The 18,213-nt window shown below is 46.0% G+C and overlaps 1 protein-coding gene across 1 annotated transcript in view; it reads right to left on the bottom strand.

Annotated features, from left to right (window-relative positions):
- RSL1D1 (ribosomal L1 domain containing 1) overlaps window positions 1-18,213 on the bottom strand; it is a 185,522-nt gene that overhangs the window by 83,793 nt on the left and 83,516 nt on the right. The window contains exon 4 of the mRNA XM_069210183.1: window positions 9,700-9,848. Coding sequence (XP_069066284.1) covers window positions 9,700-9,848 — 149 coding nt within the window. The remainder of the gene's footprint in view (window positions 1-9,699; window positions 9,849-18,213) is intronic.

Genomic DNA, 18,213 nt, shown 5'->3' with positions numbered 1-18,213 from the left:
CACATAGACAATAAATGAGGTACACACACTCAGACAATTCCAGCCAATAGGTTTTTGTATAGAAAAATATCTTTTCTTAGTTTATTTTAAGAACCACAGGTTCAAATTCTACATGTAATATCTCATTCGAAAGGTATTGCAGGTAAGTACATTAGGAACTTCAAATCATCAAAATTGCATGTATACTTTTCAAGTTATTCACAAATAGCTGTTTTAAAAGTGGACACTTAGTGCAATTTTCACAGTTCCTAGGGGAGGTAAGTATTTGTTAGGTTAACCAGGTAAGTAAGACACTTACAGGGCTTAGTTCTTGGTCCAAGGTAGCCCACCGTTGGGGGTTCAGAGCAACCCCAAAGTCACCACACCAGCAGCTCAGGGCCGGTCAGGTGCAGAGTTCAAAGTGGTGCCCAAAACACATAGGCTAGAATGGAGAGAAGGGGGTGCCCCGATTCCGGTCTGCTTGCAGGTAAGTACCCGCGTCTTCGGAGGGCAGACCAGGGGGGTTTTGTAGGGCACCGGGGGGGACACAAGCCCACACAGAAATTTCACCCTCAGCGGCGCGGGGGCGGCCGGGTGCAGTGTAGAAACAAGCGTCGGGTTCGCAATGTTAGTCTATGAGGGATCTCTTCAGCGCTGCAGGCAGGCAAGGGGGGGGGTTCCTCGGGGAAACCTCCACTTGATCAAGGGAGAGGGACTCCTGGGGGTCACTCCTCTGGTGAAAGCCCGGTCCTTCAGGTCCTGGGGGCTGCGGGTGCAGGGTCTCTCCCAGGTGTCGGGACTTAGGATTCAAAGAGTCGCGGTCAGGGGAAGCCTCGGGATTCCCTCTGCAGGCGGCGCTGTGGGGGCTCAGGGGGGACAGGTTTTTGTACTCACAGTCTTAGAGTAGTCCTGGGGTCCCTCCTGAGGTGTTGGATCGCCACCAGCCGAGTCGGGGTCGCCGGGTGCAGTGTTGCAAGTCTCACGCTTCTTGCGGGGAGCTTGCAGGGTTCTTTAAAGCTGCTGGAAACAAAGTTGCAGCTTTTCTTGGAGCAGGTCCGCTGTCCTCGGGAGTTTCTTGTCTTTTCGAAGCAGGGGCAGTCCTCAGAGGATGTCGAGGTCGCTGGTCCCTTTGGAAGGCGTCGCTGGAGCAGGATCTTTGGAAGGCAGGAGACAGGCCGGTGAGTTTCTGGAGCCAAGGCAGTTGTCGTCTTCTGGTCTTCCTCTGCAGGGGTTTTCAGCTAGGCAGTCCTTCTTGTAGTTGCAGGAATCTCCTTTTCTAGGGTTCAGGGTAGCCCTTAAATACTAAATTTAAGGGCGTGTTTAGGTCTGGGGGGTTAGTAGCCAATGGCTACTAGCCCTGAGGGTGGGTACACCCTCGTTGTGCCTCCTCCCAAGGGGAGGGGGTCACAATCCTAACCCTATTGGGGGAATCCTCCATCTGCAAGATGGAGGATTTCTAAAAGTTAGAGTCACTTCAGCTCAGGACACCTTAGGGGCTGTCCTGACTGGCCAGTGACTCCTCCTTGTTTTTCTCATTATTTTCTCCGGCCTTGCCGCCAAAAGTGGGGCCTGGCCGGAGGGGGCGGGCAACTCCACTAGCTGGAGTGTCCTGCTGGGTTGGCACAAAGGAGGTGAGCCTTTGAGGCTCACCGCCAGGTGTGACAATTCCTGCCTGGGGGAGGTGTTAGCATCTCCACCCAGTGCAGGCTTTGTTACTGGCCTCAGAGTGACAAAGGCACTCTCCCCATGGGGCCAGCAACATGTCTCGGTTTGTGGCAGGCTGCTAAAACTAGTCAGCCTACACAGATAGTCGGTTAAGTTTCAGGGGGCACCTCTAAGGTGCCCTCTGGGGTGTATTTTACAATAAAATGTACACTGGCATCAGTGTGCATTTATTGTGCTGAGAAGTTTGATACCAAACTTCCCAGTTTTCAGTGTAGCCATTATGGTGCTGTGGAGTTCGTGTTTGACAGACTCCCAGACCATATACTCTTATGGCTACCCTGCACTTACAATGTCTAAGGTTTTGTTTAGACACTGTAGGGGTACCATGCTCATGCACTGGTACCCTCACCTATGGTATAGTGCACCCTGCCTTAGGGCTGTAAGGCCTGCTAGAGGGGTGTCTTACCTATACTGCATAGGCAGTGAGAGGCTGGCATGGCACCCTGAGGGGAGTGCCATGTCGACTTACTCGTTTTGTCCTCACTAGCACACACAAGCTGGCAAGCAGTGTGTCTGTGCTGAGTGAGAGGTCTCCAGGGTGGCATAAGACATGCTGCAGCCCTTAGAGACCTTCCTTGGCATCAGGGCCCTTGGTACTAGAAGTACCAGTTATAAGGGACTTATCTGGATGCCAGGGTTTGCCAATTGTGGATACAAAAGTACAGGTTAGGGAAAGAACACTGGTGCTGGGGCCTGGTTAGCAGGCCTCAGCACACTTTCAATTGTAAACATAGCATCAGCAAAGGCAAAAAGTCAGGGGGCAACCATGCCAAGGAGGCATTTCCTTACACCCTCATACACACATTCACTGAGACACTCATGCACCTGCTCACAGACCCACTCAGAACCTAATGCGCCAAGTCACAGACCCAAACAGACACTGACCACCACTCAGGCCCTCAAGCACCCAGTTACGGACCCCACCCAGACACTGACACACCCACTCACAGACCCACTAAGACCCTAACACAGCCACTAACAGACCCACTCAGACCCCCTCATGCACCCATTCACAGACCAAGTGAGACACTCATGCACCCACTCAGACCCTCACGCACCAAGTCACAGACCCACTGAGACACTGAAACACCTAATAGCTCATCCAATCAGACTCTCACGCACCCAATCATAGACCCGCCCAGACACTGACGCACCCACTTACAGACCCATTAAGACTCTAATGTAGCCACTCTCAGACCCACTCAGACACTGACGCAGCCATTCTGACCCTCACACACCCATTCACAGACCCACTGAGAACCTCACACACCCAGTCACAGAACCACTGAACCTCACGCATCCAGTCACAGACCCACTTAGACAGACATCTACTCACTGACTCACTCGGACCCTAACAGTTACTCACAGACCCACTCAGAAACTCGAGCACTTACACAGACCCACTAATACTCACACATGCACTCACAGATCACAGACCTACTCAGAGACTCACGCACTTGCTCACTGCCCCACTCACAGTCACACACCCAAAGACCCACTCACTCATGCACCCACTCACATTCTCAGAGACTCACAGACCCTTTCAGAGACTTGTGTACTCACTCACAGACCCACTGACACACTCATGCCCCCTCTCACAGTACCACTCTGACCCTCATCCATCCTCAGTTTTCAGACATTCACAGACCCACTAACACATTCATACACCCAGAGACGCACTCAAGCTGACACACACACTCACCTACCCACTTAGAGACCCACTAAGAGACTCACGCGCCCACTCACAGACCTACTCAGACACGGACGCACCCACCGACAGACCCACTCACACACTCTCACACCCATTCAAACATCCATTCAGACACTTATGGACTCTCTCACACACTCACTGTTAAAGGTTAATGGTTACAGTTAGAAAATAAAATATATAAAAAAAAAAAAAAAAAATGAAAATCACTGGAAAAAAAACAAAGGTTACAGGGATGTTATAGTTAGGCTCACATCTTCCACGTAGAATACCATAGAAATTCAGAAGTTATAGTTACTTGAGCTAACTAAAATTTGCGCCCCCGTAATGCACTGTTTATGACCTCACATATTACATCAGTCATGACATGGTCAGTGACATCAATGATGACATCATAGGCAGAACTATTGACACACACCCACTAACAGACGCAACCACCCACTAACCCATACAGCACTAATTCAGTTATTGACACACTCATACCCACTCACAGACCCTTATGGCCACTGATACACCCACTCGTACACCCATACAACCACTCACATATCCACTAACAAACCCACACTGACACACCCACTCACATGCAACCATTCACACACCCACACACTCAGCCACACAGTCACCGACACAGCCACTCACAGATACACTCACTTACACACACAGTCACTCATGCACACAACTACTCACACACCCACTCACTCACCCATGCAACCACTCAAACACCCACTCTCCAACCTATACAGTTCCTCACACACACACAAACTCACTCTCCCATTCATTCGCTGATACAGCTACTCATTTGTGCTTACAGCCACTTATACATCCACTCACTAGTAGTGTCACAGACTCACTCAGCCGCTCACACACCAAGTCAAACAATGCAGCTACTCACACACAGCCACTAGCTCACTCATACAGCTACTTACACATCCACTCACGCTCCCAAACAGCAACTGACTTAACCACTCACTCACCCATAGACCCCACTCATACACCCACACACACACACCCATACTACCACTTACTCTCACTGAATGATGTCATCAGTGATGTCACTGATCATGTCATGAGTGATATAATATGTGAGGACATAAGCAGTGCAAGTTATAGTTAGCTCACGTAACTATTACTTCTGAATTTCTATGGTTTTGTACGTGTGAAATTTGAGCCTAACTATAATGTCCCTGTAACCTTTTTGTTTTTTCCATTGAATTTATAAATATGAAACTTTTTTCCTTTTTTGTGCGGACACAGCAGCTGCATTCAGCTATCTAGCCTGGGCGACCTGGCAGCTGCATTCTGCTACCGTATACAAGTGCTGGCAGCTGCATGCTTTTCTCTTTAATAAGCTTTCAAGCTTATTTTATTTTAATTTATCACTCCAATGTGGGTATCTATCACCTCGGAACAGTAAAGTAAAAGTAAAAAAAAGAAAAAGTAATGAAGAGTGCATCATGATGCATACGTATGCATCCGTGGGGATAAAGTCATCATGCTTCAGCATTTTTATTTTTAATGATGCTGTTCTACATTAGCAAAAACAAGGTGATGAATGAAATGCCTCAATTAATCTCAGCTACTCAGCCGCAAAGCCCCATTCAGAAGGGACCACAAGCAACCCCAGACTGGTTTCAACGTAGTTAGGTCTCATCAGTGAAGTTTAGCTCGAGTCCTATGGCACACTGACAACAGGACCCATCCCTGATAATACCCTTCGTACTTAGGGGGTAAACTGCACCAACAAGGTGATGGATGGAATGCTTGAATTAGTCTCAGCTACTGGCAGTCTCTCAGGCCGCATTTCAACACATCGTTTTTCACCCACTATGCCACTCTAAATGGGAACAGTCCACCCTGAACTATCAGGCATGGCCCCCTACGGAAGGAACCACAACCAACTCTAGATCAGTTCCGACCTACTTAGATCTCATCACAGAGATATAGCTTGAGTCATTAGATACAATGAGCACAGGACCCACTTCTGGGTATACTCGTCACACACTGGCTGGGTGCAAAATGATGGGATGTGGCATAACAAGCAAAATAACGACTGACTGGGATGACGCCCTGAGCAAATATCAGTGGCTCAAATTAATTAAAGCATTTCACTTTTTTGTATACTTCAGTGTTCTCCATTACCAAGTATTTTTTAGGGTTGAGCATGCCCTGGTGGATGTGTCTCACTTGCAAGACTTTTGCATTGTCCCTCTTCTTTGCAGCTGCCTTAATTGGCCTAATGTAATTTGCGATCCTTTCTGTGGAGCGGGGACTAAGCATAGATGAATTATATTCAATCATTGTCCAGCCTCTGCTCCCAGTGTGATGATATTATTCAACCCCTGGGCACTCGCCCTGTCTGCTGCGCCCTCCACAGCGGTTTTTATCGAAGGCACGAATAATCACGCCATGAATATTTTCAATGCACGAATAATCAAACCATGAACGTTTTAATATCCATTCTTCTAATTATATTTGTGTTGCTTTTATTCAACATTAGTCTGCGTGAATAAAAAAGAAATGTGGGCTGTGCGTTGCTGCCACCTAGCGGCGAGTATGGTGTGGCGTATGCTTTTCCCACAGATGAACTGACTAAAAAAAGCGAAGTCATATCTGACTTGTTTAAGTTTTGGGTGACACAGTATGAGTGAAATTTTAGTCTGGACGAGTTTGGCATCGGGAATTAAGAGCTCTACGTTGTGCGCGTCAGGTCCTTTGTGTCCATCAACCGCAAATGTCAATTTCTTTTACAGCGCTTAATATCGTGGATGCGACTGTTTCTAAGAGGTTTCATCTATAGAATGGACACATCACTGGAGACCTTGTTGTTCTTGCTGCAACCCGTAGTTGGCCCGTGTACCCTGAAACAATCATTTACTGTTTTCACCCTAGATTCTAAGTGGCATGATGCATGGAGCATAAATTATTAGAATGGACATGAAATGCCCGTGTTCGTGTGGCTGGCCTTCAGGCTGTGAAAATTAGTTTACGGCTGGCAATTATGAAACATTACAGACAAACCTAATGCAACAAGGTTGACTGAATTTCACCTTAAGCTGTTTATTCCATAAATTATTTAGTCTGAGCATCTTTCCCTGTTTTAGGGAATACAATTATTTTGTCTTAGTGCCCAAACCCTTCGACGTCACTTTGAAACCTAGGTCCATTCTGTGCTTGGAGCCCACTCACTGATTACCATTTGTGGGCTTCATTGTCACTCTCATTTGTTGCCTTCTAATCGGACAGCACCACCCGGCTTCACTTACTCTTCTTTCGGCTGGAGCACGGACCGAGTACTGATTGCTACATCTCGATTAGGGTACTCCACTGCTGGTGCTGTGACTGAGGTACTATCATATTTTTTTTTTCTTGATTTTTCTACTCCCATCACCCTCTTTATGTTGATACGTCCCCTCCCAACCCTCATCTGTGTGGATTATTTTCCTCCAACACCCGGTGTGCCTTCTTCCACTAGCACTCCCCTGTCCACACTGTCCTGTCTGCTGTTTTGCTATTTCCACTACCACATCATTCGTTTTGTTTATCCCTCTCCCACCAACTACTATAAGGATCATTATTTTTACAATCCCTGTGACTATCCCACCAGCTGTGCACCTCTGTCTGGTTGGTAAAGTCAGTAGCTCGTCCATATGCATGATCTACTGGATTTACCAATGTTGGTTTTCTTTTAGAGCTGCAGAACAGCATTAGCGAAACACTGGCAATGCCAAAAAGCTGAGTAACAACATTGAAAGGCGAGGGCTAATGGCTATGCCATTGGTTGTACAAATTGTATTTCTAGCAAAAACATCTCAAAGGCCCTTTGCTTGTTTTCCATGCAGCTTTCTAGCCGTTTCCTTTCAACAGAACTCTATTAGACTCTACATTACATCTGACAAAGCCTGCTCCAAAAATGGCTGTATTCTATGGTTGTGTCCAATATGCCACAAATAACTGTTTCACCGCCTCAAATCAGTTTGCTTTCTTTATACAGAACAATGGAGCAGACATGGCCTAGTGGCTAGAGCAGCTAACTTTGGGAATTCGGGGACCAGGTTCAAAGATTAGCCTTTTCTCAATAGCCTGCGATTCTGAACAAATCGATCCAAGGAAAAAAAAGGTGTAATGTAGACTGGCTTTGTTGAAAAATACTCCAATGCTCTTGGACTGGTTTACTGCTAAAAAAAGAAATAAACACTGATGTACTTCTGTCTTGTGTCGTCAAATGTTATGCATACCATTTTCTATTGTTGGTCGATCACTGAAATTAATGGCAATTCCATTTTCAGATCTCACGTGAAAGGTGAAACAATCTTGGGTATCAATCTAAAGCATATTCTTTATTAGACATTAGTGTGGGAGGGCAGCAAGAGCTCCGAGAAAGAAAGGCACTGCAGATCACTCCTGAAGAGCAAGCAGAGGAGGAGGAGGAGGAGGAGGAGGGGGCGGCACCTTCTCCCCAGCTGCAGACTTTTGTGGCACATATATATATAGTATCTCTGGAAAGTTTATATCTTGCACTTTTTTGTTTAAGCAAATGTTGGTGCTCTTTGTACTGAATCATGCACTAAAAAAAAAAAAAAAAAAAAAAAAAAAAAAAAAAAAAAGAGAGGGCACTGTCAAGTTGCAATATCTGTCACCAAGAATCATGGTCAGAAAGGTCAACCAGATTATGTGTAGGACAGTTAGTAGAGGCATTGGAAATTAGATCACTCATTGCATGCATTTTCTTCAGGACACGGGTGCACCAAAGCCTATACAGGGCTCCCATTTAGCTACTTCACAGGCATTAAAGACATTTAGAATGAGATAATCTCACCTGGGTTCAGAAAACATATAAGCTGTGTGTGCAGCGGATATTCCCAGGGGATAAAAAAACAGTATACTTATCTGAAATTCAGACAGACCAGAGCTCTTTTCAGGGACTCCATCAAAAAGATGTGCATTAACAACATTGAACATGGTTGCTTATAGGGTGTGGAACACCCACCATGTTCATTTCATTGGCTAAAGCTTAGCCGTTTATGAGGTAAATGTGTCATTAACAAACATTAAAAAACTTTTGCCTATCTTTAGCACTGAGAAAATCTTGGGGACAATGGGGAATGACTCAAGAATGTAATTCTATAAAAAGTACATTAATGGAGAACAGACCCCTCCCTGTGCTCTGCGTCACTATTTGGGTTTTGTATGAAGTACATGGATATTGAAAGCAGAGCAAAAGACGACGACCTCTGGCCCAAAAGGAGATCTATTTGCTATCTTGAAACAAAAGAAGATCACAGGAGACTGAAGTGGCTGGAAAGAAAATATAAGACAATTTTGATGAGGCTACTTAGTTGTAAATGTGGATATAGTACGGACAGGCATCACTGGCAGGTATGTGGGCGAGTCTGAACACTCTGGGCACTTCAAGGCATGATAAAACAGGAAAAATGTATGTGGAAAAACCTACTTGCTAGACAAAGTAGCTTGCAAATTATGAGAACAGGAGGACATATAGGCCCTCATTCTGAGTTTGACGGGCGGCAGAGGTCGCCTGCCAAACTCAAACCGCAGATAGACCGCCACTCTGATCTGAACACCACCCGCCCTATTAAGAGTTCACCGCAGGGCCTTATCAATCAATTACAAGCCAGCGTCAATGTGGCGGTGCGACAGGTGCAGTAGCACCCGTCGCGCTTTCCACTGTCCGTAATTTGGGCAGTGAAAAGCACGATGGGGCTGTCCATGGGGCCCCCTGCACTGCCCATGCCAAATGCATGGGCAGTGCAGGGGCCCCCAAGGGGCCACCGGCACCCCCTTTCCACAAACCTTTGCATGGCGGGGCTACCGCCATGCAAAGGCTGGCAGAAAGGGGACTTGTAATCCCCAGGGCAGCGCTGCAAGCAGTGCTGCCCTGCCGTATTGAGACTGCCAGGCTGTCGGCTAGTGGCAACCTGACGGTCAGACCGTGGCAGCTCTGCCACGGGCGTAATGTGGCGTTCGGACATTCACTATGGCGGTGGTCTGACCGCCACAACGAGTCTGGCGGTCTTAAGACCTCCAGACTCAGAATGAGGGCCATAGTGATCTGAGAAAAGGCACAAGGGTCCCAACAAATGCTTTCAACATGACAAATGTAGAACAAAAAGTAATGCATGAGAAATTTAAAAGCAGCTACATTGTGAAGAGAGTGTACAAACAATACTTTCAAATCAAAGTCTTCAGTGGTTTGCATTTACATGTACAATGCTTCCAAGTCTCCAAACACTGCAAAAAAGTATACCTAGAGATCAGAATGGACTCACTTTTTTGACTTGTAGAAGTGTTTGCCGATGTGGGAAGGCAAAAGCCGCCGTATTCGGTCATCAGAAAGAAAGAGGTCGTAATTATTCAATAGACGAAGTTTTGCTTCAAAAGGTTTATATTCTTTTTTCAATGTCTTGTAGGCTATGATCTGCAAAGAATGATATGTGCAAACAAAAGTTTGATTTTTACTGTACGTTGTGCATATGGTCATTTTATTAATACATTTTGAGATCAGCTATTAATAATCAATACGACTTCCTGCAGCATTTTAACGATGGTACTAGTTTCAAATCCCCAACCGTTTTGTGTACAAGATAGGTGATATAAAACAAAGCCAACTTCCACTCTTTCACCAATCCTAAGCAATCAAAGAATAATAATGCAAGATTTTTCTATATGTCCAGTCAGGATATTCTGCTGATTTTAAGTTCGTATGAAAAGTGTTTGGCCGTCTGAAGGACGATAAGGCAGAACTGGAGAAGGTCACAGTGTTGGCAGCACAAAAATCTAATCTGAGGGGCAGCCAAATAGGCAAAGAAGAAGGCAGGCATAATTCCTCACACCCCATGCTTTTTCAGGGCCTGTGTGTGCTGCAAAATATGTCTATAGATTGTGAAGCAAGCCTGGCATGGTTTATTAATGATAAGGCTACTAGCAAGGATACATCAATAGATGGTGCCAGAGGACAGATCTGTCATGCCTTGTCTTTCTCTGGAGCATTTTTTTTTTTTTTTTAATTTAGGAACAAGAGATCTAATCCTGTGGGGCCCAATATGAGAAGCTCCCCACAAAAAAAACTTCCAACATGCCTATCTTAGTCAAGCCCAGCAACTCTCAAATTGAATCCTCCTAGGCCAAAGCCTAGGAGGCAAAATCATGTTGCATCAGTGGTCTGAGAGGGCTGTCTGAATTATATGCAAAGGTCACACTACTTCGCTTCAACAGTAATCACTTAAAGGACAGTTCTGGAGACAGATCACAGAAGAAGCACAGAAACACTACATTTTTACAAGATTAAAATGTAAACATCCATAAATCAGTATTTATTTCCTGCTTTTCACTAGGGCTATCACAATTTTCCTTCAGCTCACGGGATCAGCAAGATTTCCCTAATGTGCCTGTGCTGAAGTAATACCCTGCCGCACTGTGCAGAATCCTAGCTACAGTTTAACCTAAAGGCCTTAAGTACACTTCCCCCTTCCGATACCGCCTCCCCATCCCCAACCACGTCAGCAATTAAATATTTGAACATTTAGTACACCAGACAGTCCACATCAACTGCCAGCGATTCCAACCCAATGGAACCGACTGGCCTAGAAATATCTTGTTCAATGAGTAATCCTTGTCAATTGTTGCTGGAATATCTATTTTTTAACAACTGGAAAGCACTGGTATTTCAGCACCACTTACTACTCCCATTGCAAGATCTGTCCTTGGAGCATCATCATCGTTTTTCTTATTTTTATTTTTCTCTTCAGGTCTTCTATGTCCCTCTTTGCTCTCCTTCAGAATTAAACTGGTCGTGTCATAGGAATGTTCATGCAGGTTATGGTTGTTGAACTGTAAATGTCTAAATAACCATAAACAAGGAATCTGCAACCACTTTATCCCATCAGAAAGAGGGGACTTACCGTGTTCATATTCAACTAATGGCATTCTCAAGAGGGTGCAGACCGAGCAGGGATTCTTTGCAATAGTTTCTCTTGGCAAGCAAGCATGTCAGCCAGATTGAATATATAACCACCTTGGACAGTGGGTGCAACAATCTCATGAAAACTACAATACAAAGCTTCCTGAGCACTACGCAACAATCTCCCCCATTCTTGGTTGAATTGTTACTGGCCGTTTTTCCAATTTAACTGGAATGAGTCAAGTCCCATTTCCAACTACACATTACCCAGATCTGTGACTGGGGGTGAGTGTTTGAAAAGTTTCAGCACTCCGTCTATCATACTTTTGTGTTGCTACTGGATTCAAGCTAGCCTAGCTGACGAAGGGTATTACCCTAAAACCGGTCCCAGGATGCTTTTTTCCAGTCCAGGAAGGACCTGGACTGGAAGTGCGGGCTGGACTGTTTCCACGAGGAGCAGTGTCAAGACTGATTTGCATATGGCTGGGTCCAAACAGGGGTGGTGTGGTGAGCAAAAGAATGATGGAGTTAACCCAGATCTGTGACTGGGGGTGAGAGTTTAAATTTTCAGCACTCCGTCCATCAACCTTTTGTGTTGCTCATGTCCCATTTCTACAGCTCTGCATTCAAGGTAATTGAGTATTGTTCTAATGTCTGTCTGGCACAGGCTAAAAAGGGTAATACTATGGGTTTTTCTTCTATGATTCAATGTAAAAAAAAAATTTTATTTTTCATTTACTTGGTATTCTTTTACTGTGCATAATGCACTTGGATGAAACCGCATTGTACAATTTGTACATAGTAATTACTTTCTTTGCGATTGAGGTGCAGGGCTGACAGCATGACAAGCATCACAATGCACAAATATGCATGCAGTGGTACAGGAGGATCATTGCAACATCTGATTAATGGCATAGTGCATTCAGAATCACACTTCAATTGTTGCTGCGAGGACTAGAGTAGGAAAGCAACTTTTTTTTGTCAAGGTCACCCCCACTTTTTGCCTCTGGTACTGATGTTTTTCGACTGATGTGCTCTGAGTCCCTGCTAGACAGGCCCCAGGCCCCAGTTCCCAGTTCCAGGTCCTTCCCTAAAAACAAGGTAAAATGGTATAATTGTGAAAAATTGGCACACACTTTAGCACCCCTCTAAGTTACTAGTAAATGGTTCCCCTGGTACGTAGGGCATGAGAACAAAGGTGGGTCACTAAAGGCTGTAGCATGCATTATGTCACTCTAAGGAAGCTGGCTCTTTATAAGATACATCAAAATGAGATGCATCTTGCAAAGAGTACAAGGGTTCCCTTACTAGTGGACAGGGGCTTGCTCAATCAATCCCAAGGTGCTCTTTTTAGGGGCTAGTGTGGTCGAGCAGCCTTAGGTTTATCAGAGAGGAGTGCTAAACATCTGCAAATACACATACAGTCAATAAGCGAGGCAGGACTCAAGAAGAAGATCCAAACTAATTTACAAAAATAACAAGTATCTTTATATATGTTTAGGCACCAGAATCAATATGATCACGCAAGTACATTTTGCAAGAAAAATACTTTCAGGTTTCAAAGGTCAGTGCATTTTTCAGAAGCAGTAATATTAACCTATGGAGAGACAAAACAAGTACTGCATTCAGGTATAGTACAGCGACGTACGGGACCAAACTCCTGGACTTAAGGTAAGTATTGGGCAAGGGTCAGAATCACACCAACAGGTCACTTGGGCAGCACTGGAGTGGCTGGGTACATAGGTGTAGGCTTTGGTGCCCGAATGTTAGTCATTAGGGATCAGTCCGGTCAAAGAGAGGCTTCAGGTGTGGACAGTGAGTCCAGACGAGGAGAACCAACAGGCAAGTCGAAGTCTTGAGATGCTTGGAGACAGAGGCACCTTCGGTCCTCTTCTCCATTGACCAAGGGCGACTGGTGTCCTGAGGCATTAGGTTTTCTCCCCCAGGAGCACTTGCTTTGGTTGAGAAGGTCTGTGGGCAGAAGCTGCAGACGGCGGCGGTGAGTCCACAGTGGGGAAGCCCAAGATAGGCTTTGTCTCTGGAGGGCTGGCGGACCACGTTGGCACCACTAGCTCACTTAAGCTCGGGCTTGGCAGCACAGGTGCAGTGGTGCTTTCCGGTGTCGGGTTTTTGTGGCCCGGGTCTCTTAGGGTGCCTGCAAGATGCAGGGAGCAGCTCTGTTCCTGCGTCTTTGTTGAAGGCAAACAGGACTCCCAGGCTTTTGGAGGCACAGCAGCTTGCAGGACGAGGTGACTTTGGTGCAAATCAGTGGGAACAGCAGACAGGCTGGCAGGACTGGGGCCAAGTCATGTGTTTCTTCCTCCTACTTTGCTTTTTTGGCTCTGGACTGTCCTTCATAGCTCAGCAGAAATCTGATTTCCTGGTGCCAGGGGCTTTCCTAAAACCTGAATGTAGGGGCGTTTCGGAGAGTGTAGGGTAGTAGCCAATGGGCTACTTACCCCTGGGGTCACTACACCTATATTACCACTTCCTGTTGGAAGGGGGTATAAACCTATCCCAGAGCTCCTAAATCTGCCAACACCAAGATGGCAGATTTTCAAATGTGGTCTCCACATCAGGCAGCTGACCTTAGGGGTAGAACTAAACGGAGAGGTGGACACACGTCTCTGATTACAAAATTTCCCGCCTGTCCACGTGCCAAATGGGCCCTGGGGCAGGGGTTTCGGCGGAGAGTAAAGCCAGATCTGCATACCAAGGAGGATGGGCTTCTCTGAAGCCCCCTGCACTGGAGAGCAGATTTGCAGCTTATCCTGTTGGGAGGGGTGTGTAAACACCTCGCCCATTACAGACTTTGTTCTGGTCGCCCGAAGGCTCTCTCCCTAGAGGGTCAGAATCTTGTCTGGTGGTTACAGGCTGCGTAGTAAAGCGCCCTCTTTCTTGGCATGGTCACCCCCATTTTCTGCCTATTGTCAGCATGTCTGACTGTGTCTACTACCTTCCTGCTAACCAGGACCCCAGTAGTTTTGCTCTCTCCTCTAAATTGTACCTTTTTCTTCCTACAATTGAAGTACTGGACCCCCATGTAAGGCCCTTGTATACGGTACCTAGGTATCCAGGGCATTGGGGTTCCAGGGTATCCCCATGCGCTGCAGCAGTTATTCTGCTACGCACAGGGAGCCTGTGCAAAGGGCTCTTCAGGCCAGCCATTGCAGCCTGCATGAAACGGGTGCATGCACCGGTTTTCACTACAGATCACTATACCAGGTCACAGTAAGCCACCCCTATAGTAGGCCCTCTCAGCCTAGAGGGCAGGGTGCCGGTACCTGTGTGTGAGGGCACCCCAGCACTAGCAGAGGTTCCCCCACAAACTCCAGCCTCATTTTGTAGCGTAGCCATTTTTAATGTAGCTTTCTGCGCGTTTGCTTAAAGTATTAGGCCTCTGTGCACTTTGCCCTAGATGCATTTTATTTAGCCTTGCACTGTTATTTTACAATAACCAGTTTCACGGTCTTGTTTTATTTTCTTCTATCACACTGTTTAGCTTACTTCAGCACTGAAGCTCTCAAACAATACATTCTTGCTCGCTCTGTGCTTCAGTCAAAAATACAGTCTGGTACATTGCAGATAGACGTGGTAGAAGTTTAGTCTTTGGGGTTCGTAGAAAGTACACATTCTTACGTAGGGATGTTTCTTAGAACACCGGCGTGTTAGTTATAAAAACACTTCCTAGTCCTGGTACACGTAAGAGGGAGATTCCGGCCAGGAACCCACAACTAGACGCTGACTGCCCTGTTGCAGATGCTGATCCCGATCACAGGCCTTTGCTCAGGTATGAGGGTCGATGTCCTCCCAGGGGAACCCGAAAGGCAGGCTTAGAGCTTAACATGCTGTGCTCCAAATAGAACTTAGAAGAGAGAACATAATCTAGTTGCACTAGGATAGCGTTATTCTTATGTTTCACTCTCCTCGTTACTATTTCAATCCTACTGTGTTGTATGGTTCTGGTTATTGCGGCTCACGCCTTGTTATCTAAAATGCTGTTGTTTTAGTAAACCAATCTTTAATACTCAAACTGCCTTTGTCATTTATATATGAGACCATACTGTGTATGAGAGAACTGGTTGGGACCTGAGTGACCACAACTTCTCTGGGAAGCACTAAGATGTCATGCGCTCAGCTGCCCAATTGCCTCTTCCTTTTGGGAGAGATAAGGCACTGCTAGTTAGCCGGAGCTCAACCCGGATTTGGGGTGACAAGGGTCCTTCGCCGTGGGTTAGACTTAGTCCCCCACACTGTGAACGATCTTGCCGCCCAAAAATCCAGTAGTCTCATTAGGATAATGAGAGCCTACGTGACATGGCGCTGCCAACGATTGGTCTGACTCTAATTTTCGGGTCCACCATTTTCTCTTGGCTCATATATTATAATGATCCCTCAGTTCCTTTAACGAAGACGTCCGAGGCACTGAGGACTTCCACCACCGCGATATAGGTAACCCTAAATGTAGCGGATGGTTGTTAAAGCTTGAACCTTAAAAGGAAAGACCCCGTTTTGGTGTGCCTTCTCTGAACCATTGCTGTTTTTCTAATGGCGAATCCCCAGGTAATACAAATAGCTCTTAACATGAGACAGCCGCTCACAGCACATTTACTTTCGCATGGTCTTACGATCCAGGGTGGTCCAGTCACGTTTGTGGTGGCCGCCCATGCAGCCTATAGAACAGAACTTTTCTACTCCTGGGTCACATTTCCAGCAGTTGATGGGAATACAAATACATTGCACACATACAGTTGCGAACTCGCCTGGCCAGTACAGGGCGTACGCATACCTAGAGATACCTCTATCTTATCAAGAACATAATAATTGGCTTGATGGCGCCCTACCCTATACAATATTGCCTGTAAGGTTAGGTCCACTGAGTAATGATGGTCCAACCTGGCCTTTATTGGCCACATATACACCACATCCTGCGGTTGCGAATATGCCAGTGGCTGAAGTTCGTCGTTTATATACAGACTTAACGGTTACATATAGACTCTTAGTACAATTTGTGATGCAGACACTAAATACAAACCCAGCGCGTGCTGCTCCAGCACAACCACATGTAGTAGCACCAGATATAAACCCGGTGACTGTACACTCTATCATGGGTAAAGTTCCAGCAAAACGGGAGGATACTCCATTGTGGCTGGCACAGAAAATTAATATGCTGGAGGCGGTATTTCCCCATACGGGACCTCAGGACAAACATAGAATATTAACTATGTGTTTACCATTTGGCATTGTTCCCACAGTGGAACATTGTAATACATGGGGCACGGTGTTTGCCGCGCTCTATACAATGGCACACGGTACACTGACCTTGGCCAGCCTACCAGAAGTGCTTAAACAGATTCAGGATGAATACAGGGCTGCCCCAGCCCTAGATTTAGGAATGCAACTGATGGGCAACTATGCCACGGTTTCTTAAATAATACTAAGTAATCTTAAAGGGGAGGCGGTTGCACTTGTGGTGCGTACGAGTCTTCGTGACGTCCTGCAACTAGACCAGGAGCGGGAACTGCATAAAATAATAGCGGAAACATATTCCAGTATCGGTCGAGACAGCCTAGGGGGCTAGACCGCAAAAACCACAGTTTCAAAGAAAAATTAGTAAAGACAATGCTAAACAGCAACCTGAGGGTAATAAGAAGCGCTGGGAGAAAAAACAGACACCTAAGAAAGAAAGGGGAGAATCTCTGCGTACGGAGACCCCGCAGAGTAGGGATAATCTCAGAAATAGGGATAATTTGAAGACGCCTAATAGATATCAATACATTGATACACACCAATCTCGTTCCTTTCAGGACTCATCGGAAAAGAGAAATGAGAGAGGTGGGCGGTCAGAGCGGGGAACAGAGTACGTGAAACCAAGACCGGAATCACAACGCTCTTCGGAGGTTTCCGTCAAGAAGGAAGAGAAACCGATACAAAAAAAAAAACAACAGTTTAAAAAGAAAAAGGTGGCGGCAGTCTCAGTTAAAAAACCACACAGGAAGAGAGTTCTCTTGAAGAACAAGACATGGGCACTAGCACTGCTAGACAGCGCGGCAGAGGTCACAATAGTTCGCCGGAATCTTCTAGAGCATCTGGAGGTGAAAGCAACTGATGACTTCATACAAGTTGAAACAGCAGATATGCGCGTCTCTGAACCCAATAGGGTGTAAACAGTGACTTTACAATTGGAAGGAGACATTGAACGCACTATAAACGCAATCTTTTGGGATCGTGTAGTCAAGATATATGACAGTTTGCTGGCTGAACGGGATTGGCCGCCCGACTTTGTTCGCACCTGCCCAGTTGGGGAGGAGGTTATTAAACCTTCGTTCTCACCACTTGTTCCAGGGGAACTCGCAGAGTCCTATTGCATCAAATGGGCTCTAGAACAAGCACCTGCCTTATATAGAAATCACGTATGGTGGGAAAGGGATTCTCTGTATCATGTAATTCCGATTAAAGGTGAACCTCAGCCACAACCGCAGTATCCAATAAAACATCAAGCAAGGGCACCGGTGAGGGAAATACTTACACAACTGGAATACCAGGGGGTAATTGAACCCTGTGTCTCACCAATGAGTAATCCCTTATTCCCTGTAGCTAAACCGGACCCTTCATATAGAATAGTCTTAGACTACAGATATTTGATACAAAATTCACATAGCGCCACACTGATGAACAACATTGTGCGGAAAAAATATAAAACGACTTTAGACATCTCGAATGGATTCTTCTGCCAGAATATAGCACCCGAAAGCAGGGAATTGATAAGCTTTAGCGCGTTAGGCTCCCAGAAAAAATTCTGTTTGCCTCAGGGGTATAAGAATGGCCCGGGACTGTTTGCGGCTCGTTTGACTGCAATTTTACACGAGTTGGACCCTGAAGC

This window comes from Pleurodeles waltl, chromosome 10 (assembly GCF_031143425.1).
Source record: "Pleurodeles waltl isolate 20211129_DDA chromosome 10, aPleWal1.hap1.20221129, whole genome shotgun sequence".
NCBI classification, from domain to species: domain Eukaryota; kingdom Metazoa; phylum Chordata; class Amphibia; order Caudata; family Salamandridae; genus Pleurodeles; species Pleurodeles waltl.
The sequence above is the reverse complement of the archived record's forward strand: the minus strand, read 5'-3'. Positions and strand labels throughout refer to the sequence as shown.